The sequence below is a fragment of the Alosa alosa genome, chromosome 24 (genome assembly GCF_017589495.1).
Source record: "Alosa alosa isolate M-15738 ecotype Scorff River chromosome 24, AALO_Geno_1.1, whole genome shotgun sequence".
Classification (NCBI taxonomy): domain Eukaryota; kingdom Metazoa; phylum Chordata; class Actinopteri; order Clupeiformes; family Clupeidae; genus Alosa; species Alosa alosa.
The window spans coordinates 1,037,762-1,049,875 of NC_063212.1; the positions used below are offsets into that span (position 1 = coordinate 1,037,762).

The 12,114-nt window shown below is 45.3% G+C and overlaps 1 protein-coding gene across 1 annotated transcript; it reads left to right on the forward strand.

The window, feature by feature from the left end:
• The first annotated feature begins 675 nt into the window (after positions 1–675).
• Positions 676–10,352, forward strand: coro2ab (coronin 2Ab). Its single transcript, XM_048236579.1, is given in 12 exon segments — positions 676–802; positions 805–854; positions 3,930–4,046; positions 4,362–4,511; positions 5,133–5,312; positions 5,651–5,767; positions 6,063–6,167; positions 6,327–6,423; positions 7,650–7,762; positions 8,054–8,144; positions 8,341–8,927; positions 9,412–10,352. Coding segments are annotated over 12 exon segments (2,100 nt in total). The 3' UTR covers positions 9,778–10,352.
• The last annotated feature ends 1,762 nt before the right edge of the window (positions 10,353–12,114 follow it).

Below are 12,114 nucleotides of genomic sequence, written 5' to 3' on the forward strand. Positions count from 1 at the left end.
CATGCCTTTGAGTGCATGTGAAGGTGAAAAGGCAAGTGTCATGATGGCTCATCAGGTAACAGAATATTTGAGTAGGCTGAATAATTCAGCACATTAGTGGCTCTTAAATGATTCAGTAGGACAGCCATTGTGCTTGTACACAAAGCGCGAGAGCTTTAGGTGAAGGCTCGTCTGTCTGGTATCAACACAAGAACTGTGAAGAATGAAGTTGCAATCAATAAATCGGCCACAGGGATGACATCAGATCCATGGCTGACATCACAGAATACCACAATCACCGCTAAATGATAGTTAAAGTCTATCTATACCCTAAAGCAGTCATTTAGGGAGAAATGGGACTGCACTGCATTGTGGGATTGTTGATTTGGAGACTAGTCTAGTAGAACCAGACCCAGTCCCTTTTGTCATTGCAGTGAAAAGTGAGCTGAAAGAAACCGTTAGACACACTCATCTGGCGACTGTTTTCTTTTTTGAGTATGTTGAGAATTAGTACTAACAAGATGACAGGACAGGACAGGTGTATTCTCCAAGTGGCCTGGAAAGATTAGGTTAGTGACAAAGTGAATCTGTGGATGTTCATGCACTGACTGTGTGTGTGTATGAGAGAGAGAGAGAAAGAGAGAAAGGCCTTCCATATTTCCATAATGTCCCATTCTCTTCTCATTTGTTGGACAGATGTCATGGCAACCGCCCTATCACAGCTCAAAATTCCGTCATGTGTTTGCAAAGCCCGCCTCTCGTGAGAACCACTACACTGGCCTGCCAAGGACAGGACAGGTGTATTCTGTCAAAGCTTTCATGGCCTGACAGAATGTGCTGGTGGCGGGGCCTTCCTAGTCATCTCCATCTATCACGTGAGATGACACTCACATTGGCATGCTCACACTCATACTCACACACACCACATACAGTACACATCACACCATAGTCACATACTCATACTCACGATCACACCCACACCCTACTAACGACAAATACACACACACACACACACACACACACACACACACACAGATGTGTATTTCCAACCCCCTGCACAAGCCTGCTGTCTGAGGATGGGATCATATTCATACAGAGGAAGGGCACTCTTCCCTCTGTCTTCTCTTGCAGTTTGGTTTTCTGTTGATCCTCATGTAAGCCAAGCCCATGCCCATAACCAAGACCTATGACCTCAGTCATCACCATGCACACACACACACACACACACACACACACACACACACACACACACACACACACACACACACACACACACACACACACACACAATCACACACACACACACACACACACACACACACACAATCACACACAATCAGACAAACTAAACCACTCACTCTCTTGCTCAATACAGGGAAGTCTAGTATAAAGCAGAGAAGTCTATCCATTGCTAACTTGAAAATATGTGCACACATACACACACACACACACATACAAACACACACACACACACACACACACACACACACACACACACACACACACACACACACACAAACAAACCACATTGTTATTTTCTGAAATTTCCAACTGAAAATATGCAGTAGAACCATTGGTCATCAAGTGCAACAGACCTTATTTCCTGTGTGCTGCATTCTGTGCTGCTACAGATACAGCTATTAATGCCTTATGAAATGATCTATGCTTATGTGCTGATGCTGAAATGACCTATGCTTATATGCAGCTCACACAACTTTGTAGCACATAACTTTTCCACTCTCTAATATAGTAGGCCTGAACTAAATTAATATTAATTGGTAGAGTAAGTATAGTATACATATTGGCTCAGGATATCGGTTAAATGGACAGAATTCAGCTATTTGTCCACAAAATGAAAAACAGAAATCAATTCACTGCACCACATGAATCAACCATTTTGTTGTCTGAAGATGGAATAATATGCTGTCTCCAGGGTTTCATTGGCAGAATCCTAATGCTGTTCATGGTGGACAAAGGACTTTATGGTATTACATGGTTTTGTTCTAAATGAATGTGTTCAGTAGCACAGACTGTGTTCTGTATGCAAACTAAGATCTGTTACACTATCTATAAGGCACTGCACTTGACATCCTGAAATGGAACAGGATGGTGATGAGATCATTTAAGACACCAATTCTATTTCCTTTCCTTTCTCTCTCTATTCCGGAATCTCGATGGAAAGCAGAAGAACTCTTGCCCACTAACACTCACATCTGTGCTCTGTGGGATCACACAAACCCACAAGCCACACACACACACACACACACACACACACACACACACACACACACACACACACACACACACACACACACACACACACACACACACACACAGCACATCCGCTTTAACCACAGTTCTAATCAGCCAACTGATGTATAAAAATATAATAAATTAATGCAAATATAGAGCAGGACATCTGCTTTTTATATGGGTTCCTGTACTCCACATCATGTAACACACACACACACACACACACTCACACACACACACACACACACACACACACACACAAAACACGCAACACCTTTATCAGCCTTTCAGTGGTAGACAGAGGTACCACCTAACATGAGTTGTGGTGATGCTTATGCTCTTCTGTCCTATACAATGTGGCCATTGCCATTAAAATAGACATTTTGTGTATACACAACTCTCTCTCTCTCTCTCTCTCTCTCTCATTTCAATTTTCAATTCAATGAGCTTTATTGGCATGACTGTGCATTGTACAATATTGCCAACACTTTAAGAACAGTAAAATACAGCAGTAATAATGCTAATGATAGTAATAACGTAAATTATTTTCAATAATAGTAATATTAATAATGATGAAATAAAGAAAAAATATTAGAGAACAATTAAAGTATAGAAAAGAATGGATCAATTCCAAAAAAATAAATAAATGGATGAGAGGTTAAAACAAACACATAAGCTTTTTTGTGTATGTGTGTGGGGTGGCCTCACTGGTTTGAGGTTGTATCTCTTCTTTTGTGGCATGCCAATACTGCTAGTGCAGTTTCTTTCATTTCTATATTTCATTCCTAATATATATTTCATTTTTCCTTCATTTGTTTGTTCTGTGAACTCTGGGCAGATATTTCTTGCTTATTTGTAGAATTCACATCTCAGGTCTGTATAATGATGTAATGTAATGATATAACTCATACAATGATGAGTGAGAAGATGTACTGTAGCTCTGTTTCTACAGCACTCTGGGTACAGTGAGGGCCCAGCCTGGCTTCTCAGGTCTGCTTTCGCCTTCTATGTTCTATGGCCAGGTTGTGCTCACTGAGTCTGTACATTGTCAAGCACTTTGGTCTTGTAGTGTTTCAAGATAAGGGGCTAATTTGTAGTCATGGTTAAGGGCCAAATAGCATTCGAGTTTGTGTTGGGTTATGGTGACTTGGTTCCAATATATAATATATATTCTTTCTCAGTGTATGTAATTTTGTTAGGGTGGATTTTCTCTAATAGTCGAATTTTGTCTTGGTGGTTCAGATTAGTCAGATTAGTGGGTGTGATATTAGTCAATTCTGTTATTCTATTGGCTTTTGAGAGCTTTTATGATGTAGTGAATTGGGGTCACTTGTTTGGATGTGCTTCCAAAATGTTAGGGCTCTCTTTTTTAGATTTAAAATTAGAGGGTCCTGTCCAAATTCTGCCCTGCATTCATTGTGTGTGTTTCTGTGTGCCTTAAGGATGTTTTGCAAAATTCTGTATGTAAGACTTCAACTGGGTGTTTCTCCCATTTTGAGAAATCGCAATTTGTAAGTGGACCCCATACTGCACACAGTAATGTATATCAATTGGTTCAATTACTGATTTAAATAGTTGATTTTTTAATGGAATAAAATGTCAGTTGTGCCTTCTTTCTCTCTATCTCTCTCTCTCTCTCTCTCTGCCTCTCTCTGCCTCTCTCTCTCTCTCTCTCTCTCTCTCTCTCTCTCCTGAAGAGAGGACGAGTGGACCCCCAGCACAGCCGTGTGTGTGGTCACCATGGCCGAGTGTTAGATGTGAGGTGGGACCCATTCAGTGACCTGCGCATTGCCTCCTGCTCAGAAGACTGCACGGTACACACACACACAGTAGAGAGGATACAAAATACACATTCCTATACACTATACTTAGCCTACATATAACACACATACACCTTATGCTACACAGCACACACTTACAGACATTTAAGCACTGCACACTGCACCCTATGCATTCTTGTATGTACATAGTATAAGCTTTGTATGTATTTGATGTGCTTTAGGTAGGATATGGCTTACAGTATATTGGTAGTGCTTCACTACCTCAGAATATGAACAAAGACCATAGAGACCATGACCATATTAACATCTCTCTCTCTCTCCTTCTCTCTCTATGTGTGTGTGCTAAAGGTAAAGGTATGGAACATCCCACCTCAGGGTTTAAGAGAGAACATTGTCAGGCCCGTGAAGGACCTGCGAGGACACACCCGTCGGGTGGGGCTTATCGAGTGGCATCCAATTGCCAAAGACATCCTGCTCAGCTCAGCCTATGACTACAAGGTAAACCCGGGCTTTCTTCTCTGTCACATGTCTGAAGACTCATATAGAGCAGCTGTAGTGCATACAGTGTGGAAATGATCACAATCCTGATTTGACTACAAGGTCTTTTCTTCACATGTCACTCAATAGAGGCTCACGTGCATCATGTGGAAATGATCACAAGATTTGAGTCATTCACACAAAGGGGTGCATCCACACTGGTGCATCCACACTGTGTTTAACTGGACCGCACTGAAAGTGTGATTACTCCACCCTAGCCCTGACCCAGCTGGTCTCTGTTCACATTGCATTTTTGTTTGTGGACCTGGGTCCGTTTATGTCATAAACACTAGCTTCTTTTTACCAATATCCCTTGGCAATGCCTGGTTTTGGAACAGATACTGTAGCATTCAATCTGCACCGAAGTTCTAACGAACCGTACCCCAGACCACTGTTATCTAGCGGACCCTGGTCTGCACCCGGGTTTGGTAGATTTTGTTCACATTAGCAAAAATGTCACCGAACCATCGGCCCAAACGAACTCGGGGTCCGACCAAATGGTCTAGTGTGAATGCACCCTAATTTTCTCCTTGTTTGTGTGTGTGTGTATGTGTGTGTGTGTGTGTGTGTGTGTGTGTGTAGGTTCTGATATGGCGGCTGGACGGGGCAGGGTGTGTCTGTCGGCGGCCGGTCCGTGTGATTGGGGTCCACTCAGACATAGTGCTCTGCCTCAGCTTCAACACAGACGGCAGCAGAATGGCCACCACCTGCAGAGACAGGACCATTCGTATCATACACACACTCAGCGGACAAGTGCTGCAGGTACACACACACACACACACACACACACACACACAGATTAGAGTAACAGATAATGTTACAGACAGATAGTGCAGTCTTCTTAGTAGTCTATGTCTGACCAATTAAGTCATTATCCTATATGGATAATTTGATTATTTATACTTAATGGCTACTTTTGTTCAAAAAGAACAACAGACTGGAAATATCTTGTTTTTTACTCTATTCTCTTCTAATCCTTTTACACCTTTATTAATCCATTATTTTTCTCTTTTTCCATCCCCACCACACCCTTCACACACACACACACACACACACACACACACACACACACACACACACACACACACACACACATGCAGCGTTCGAGTGTGTGTTCCCACCGGCCCTGTAAGGTGGTGTTTGCATCTGAGCTGCAGCTGCTGGTGACCACTGGAGCCTCCTACTGGAACCAGAGACAGATCGCTGTCTGGGACTCAGTACAGGCTATATGCTACACATTACATGTTGTACACACGCACGCACGCACGCACACATGCACGCACACACACACACACACACACACACACACACACACACACACACACACACACACACACACACACACACACACACAAATGAAGTGAAAGTGGCTGGTAGATTTTAGACACAATATAGTGATTTACTATTGCTGGCTGGTGAATCTGACTAGCTGCTGGTAGCTTTCTAAAAGTTTATTCCCAACCGTGGTGTGTATAAGTAAGTATAAGTAAGTATTAGTGTATGTGTGTGTAGGAGGATCTTACTGCACCATTGTGGGAGGAGGATTTAGATGGAGAGTCTGGAGTTCTCTTCCCCTTCTTTGACCCTGATACACACATGATCTTCTTGGCCGGAAAGGTACACAGACACACACACACACCTGTACACACACACACATGCAGAAATACAGTCAATGTGTGGATGCATCTGAGAGATCTGTGTGACATTTAAAAATGTATGCATGGGACATGTTTTTAACGTGTCTTTGTGTGTGTGTGTGTGTGTGTGTGGTTGTAGGGTGATGGGAATACCCGCTTCTTTGACCTTAGCTCTGTCAAGCCTTACCTGCACTACTTGGCTGAGTACAGATCACCACTACCACAGAGAAGCTTGGGTAACACACACACACACACACACACACACACACACACACAGACTTCAAAAACATTTTTAAGTCAAAACATAAACTCCATGATGTAATGTTTTTAGCTTGATGGTCTTTTGGGCCCCTGTCGACTTCAAGGCAGCGCTGCCACCATCACCTTCAAGGCACCTAACATTAACCCCTAACCCTAACCCCTAACACTAACCCCTAACCCTAATCCTAATGGTGGGTTTCCCACATGTTTAAACACCTCATGAATTTCGCCAGCTTAAATTTCACTGGGGCATGGACGGCCAAACCGCTAACCTTTTGACTTCAGTGTCTAGCCAGTGGTGGCAAGCGAGCTAATTTGGCTAATAAGCTAGTTCAAACGTTTAAGTACTTAATGAAGATATCCAGGGGTCTTTATGCCTCGACTAAGTTGATGTTGCCTATAAACAACAATTCATGTTTATAGAAACAACAAGGTCAATAAGACATAATATATTTCATACCTGTGTTGCAGCATGTAGCCTAGCTGTCTAGCTAGGTTTACAATGCAATCCAATGTCCGAACATACTAGCAGTTCGCCTGTCAGCTAGCTAAAAAGTTAGAGTGTTTAAACTAACATATATAGTGGTCTATTTAATGGTGTATGTGCTCTGACTAAGTTCGTGTGGCATATAAACCGCAATTTGTGTTGATACAAGTGTCAGTGTTCGTATAGAAACATTTTAATCACATACAAATGTTCGTGTTACAGCTCAGGTAGTCTCCGCCATCTTGGTCTGACTTTTTTGTAACTCCCACCTCCAAACACAAACACGCGGACCTGATTAATTCTCGAATGGTCCTCATTTAAATAAAGTTAAACTTTCACCAACTTTGTTTTGCCTGCCTCAGCGATTCATTCTAATTTAGCCCAACCAGGGCGAATATCGTCTCCATTCAACATCAATGAGAGCGATGCGAAATTTCGGTGTAACCCACCGTAACCCTTGCCTAACCCTAGCGCCTTCTAGGCAATGCTGCCTTGAAGTCGACGGTGGGGGCCCAAAAGACCATTACATGTTTGCGTCAAATTTGCACATATTCATTGTACAGTATATTGTGTATTTTCCTAAATATAAATTTAATATAAATACTTTTAATTTGAATAATCGTAAACCCTTACTATTTTGGATGCATATTTATGTATGTACTGTTTTGTTGATCATTTCTCTCTCCATCTGCATGTGTGTGCGTTTGTCTTCAGCGGTGATGCCCAAGCGTGGCCTGGATGTGAGCATATGTGAGGTCTTCCGTTTCTACCGTGTGGTGGGAGTAAAAGACCTGCTTGAGCCCCTCTCTCTTATTGTCCCACGCAGGGTAATACACACACTCACACACAAAGACACACACACACATACACTTTCATCAACATACAAATACACACACACACACACAGACACACACACACCATCATGCATGTACACCCCATCGCCATTAGCAACACACACATAATCAACTGAATGAGCAGTAATTATTACTGTACATATAAACACACACACACACACACACACACACACACACACACACATTCATAGCATGAGTACATCTGGCAGTAATGCCAGAGAGAGTGTTTGTGTGTGCTAATGAGGCTGTTTGTGTGTGAGGCAGGCGGAAGGCTTCCAGGATGATCTCTACCCTCCCACTGCAGCAAATGAACCTGCTCTAACGGCTGACCAGTGGGTGGAGGGACATACCAGAGGTGCACACACACACACACACACACACACACACACACACACACACTGACAATATAAATGTAAATGTGTCCTCACATATAAATTCCACAATGCTCATTGTATAATTTTTAGTGTGTGTGCCAGTGTGCACATATATTTGATGTAGTGTGTTTGTGTGTGTGTGTGTGTGTGTGTGTGTGTGCGCGTGTGTGTGTTCAGGTCCATTGCTGATGTCCCTGAGGCCTGGGACTGAAATACAGAACCCGTACCCAGCACCAGAACCTGTTTCCAGGCCAGACTTTAGCAGAGAGTCCCTCAGCCCCCTCACCCAGCTCCAACCAATGGAAACCCACTACTCAGAGCAACCGGCCAATCACAGCGCAGCGTACATCTATGACATCAGTGATCTGTCAGAATGGCAGGAGGACGACACACACACCCTGAAGACACAGTCCATGGAGACACACTCGCTTGACTGGGGTGTCACACACACCGCCAGCTCTTCACACACCCACACACACAGCGGAGCAGAAATGCTAAATATGGCCGAACCACTCGCACCCGCAGTGCCTGGACACACACACAACGCAGATGTTCACACAGCACTGCCGGGAGTGCACAGCTCACACACAAACACACACACTCTCTCACACACAGTAGTGTTACCAGCCACAGACATGCACCTGTTGTTAGAGACACAACACAATGCACAGGGGAACTCACAAAGCATTCTCCATTCTCCCACACACTCCACTCTGGTCTGGTGTGAATCCCCAGTGTATACACCACCCAGCATAGATGATGAGGTAAGTCCACACACACACACACACACACACACACACACACACACACACACACACACACACACACACACACACACACACACACACGACGCACGCACGCAGACACGCACACACACACGCACACACACACACACACACACACACACACACACACACACACACACACACACACACACACACACACACACACACACACACACACACACACACACACACACACACACACACACACACTCACTACACACACACACACACACACACACACACACACACACTCATACATTCATACACAGAAATAACTCATAAATAGTACAAATGCACATATACGTGGCAGTAGTACATTAGTCTGTGCCATAGGACTTGAATCATGTTGAGGACAATACAACATAAACATGCTGTGTGTGTGTGTGTGTGTGTGTGTGTGTGTGTGTGTGTGTATGTGTATGTGTGTGTGTGTGTGTGTGTGTGTGTGAGTGTGTGCACCCAGCTGTTGTGTGTGTTCTACAGACAGTGTGAGGAGCTGAGGTCTTTACGGGCAGAGCTTCAAAAGAAGGACATGCGCATCAACCAGCTGGAGCAGGACATCACTCACCTGCGCAACACACACACACACTCCAACTTCACCCCCCCTCACGCCGCACACACACACCTGCGACATCCTCACACACTCACGGCAGTACCACTCACTGATCGTACGCAACACACACACACACAGGGAGTGTGCTTTCCCACCCAGCGGGTACACTACACAGGGCACAGTCACGCACGCCCAACAGCAATGCCAGCCCAGATACCCAGATGCCCAGCCAAAACACACACTGATCGAGCCCCCAGCCCCCGAACATCCTGCTGACACACACACACACACACACACAGAATGAAATAAAAGGACAGTCTCTCAACACAGTGCCCTGTGGTTTGAGGTCAGTCAGTTCTGTCGGAAGGGGGGAAAAAAAAGCAATGCTACGTAGCTTGTGTTGTTCTGCTGTGGTGAGTGCAGCCATTGCGGCTACAAAGACATGCTATTGGGGCAGAATTAAGATTGTGTTTGTGTTTGTTAAAGGGGCTATGTTGAATTCTATAGGTTTGGAGTGGTCTCGAATGCATCATTACGTTGACAATAGACAAGAATATAAAGACATTTTCCTAAAAAAGGGTTATTTCTTCTTTATGTTTAAATGTTTTAAACTACAAAACATCACATAGTTCCTTTAAGGAGAAGCCTTGTAAAGAAATCTCCTCATGGAGGGAGGGTGGAACTGTTGTGCAGTGGCAGCATCTGGCAGCATGTACAGGTCTGAGCCTGAGAAACCCCCTTTGTTCAAGTCATCTCTCCATCCTAGCCTCCATCTCTCCATCCTAGCCTCCATCTCTCATTGATCTGTCTTATTTCCACTGTGCTGTATAGATAAAGGCAAGACAAAACAAACAAGCAGTATGTCCTTCTGAACATATCAATAAAAAGTCTTCTTCATGATCCTTGAGTCATTTGATGATCAGATGTCTGATTTTGCCTCAGCTCTCTGAAGACTTCATCTGTCTGAAGTCCTTACTTCAGTTTGATTTGATCAAGCCTTTTAATGAAGACGACTTGCTCCACTCCATCTAGGATCTAATCAGTGTGATCACACACACACACACACACACACACACACACACACACACACACACACATAGCACTCAAGCAGCAAAACGATGGTTACGTATGTAACCGCGGTTCTGTGAATTTCGGATGACTGCCAGAGGCGGTGCTTTCAGCACCTGGATTTCCATCACATGCACGTGCAGGTCGAGTGTTTATATCAACAAAGTCACTCGTGACATGGGGTGACGCATGACCCCCAGTACTTAAGGTGCGCTCACCCCGGAAGTGACCTCTTGGCAATCTTCTCGTTCGCCTTCCGAGTGACTGCCAAGCTCTGGCGGTCATCCGAAATTCATAGAACCGCGGTTACATACGTAACCATCATTCTATTTCATTTCTACTGACCGCCAGAGGCGGTGCTTTCAGCACCTGGATGACAAATACCAACAGGGTCACGAGGAAGATCTACATACCCTTTTAATGGCTTGAGAGGGCGGCTGTGGCTACGAGGTTCGTGGCCACATTGACCCTATAAAACCTTGCAAATGTGCAAGTCGATGCCCATGAGGCCGCCATGCCTATGTCAGAAAGTGGGACTCCGTGTAGTACTGCCCATGACGCAGCCACACTCCGAGTCGAGTGACCACAAACGCAAGGTGGAACCGGTAAGCCACTATCAGAGTAGGCATAGCTGATGGCCTCCACGATCCACTTGGATAGCCGTTGCTTGGACAAAGCCAGGCCCCGCGCATGTCCAGTGTGGCAGATGAATAATGAATCTGACTGCCGGAGGGCAGCGGTCTGTTCAATATAGGCTTTCAATACTCGGACTGGGCATAGAAGAATGTCACCTTGCCCCGGTTCCTCCCCCTGGGCTGGGGGCTCGAATGCTCCCAGACTGAGCGGCTGGTTAGCATACAGAGAAGGTTTTGGGTAAAAATGCTGGGTTCGGCCACAGGGTCACCCCTGTGCCATCGGAACTCCATTGTAGGCACTCCCGGCTGACAGACAGCGCGTGTAGCTCCCCCACTCTCTTCGCCGAGCTACATACACCTTGATAATGGATGCCGCCAGTCCGTCATCAAACCGTGATTGTAGAAAACTGAGGATAGCCGGTATCGGGCAACGTGTTGGCTCCTGTCCATGTTCTTGGCACCATTGTATAAAAAAGCTTCCACCTATTAGCGTGAAAAGCGCATTAGTGGTGGGGTGCCCGTGAGTTGTGGATAGTCTGTACCACTGCAGGGTCACATGCCCCTAGCAGTGGTTCAGGCCCTTCAGAGGCCACACCCAAAGTTGCATTAGTGCTGGGTTCGGATGCCAGATCCGGCCACCCAGCTGAGAGAGGAGGTCTGTGCGCACAGGGAGACGCCAAGGCTGTCCGTCCAGCAGGCTGTATAGCACCGGGAACCAGACTCTCCCTGGCCACCTGGGGGCTACAAGCAGCACTTGGTGGCCCTCCCGGAGAATCCTCTCTAGAGTGGGTAGTATGAGCGGGAGTGGGGGGAATGCATACAGGAGCTGCTGGGGCCACCCATGCGCCAGTGCATCCTGGCCCAAGGGGCTTGTTGACTCCCTGAGTGAGAACCAGAGGGGGCAGTGTGT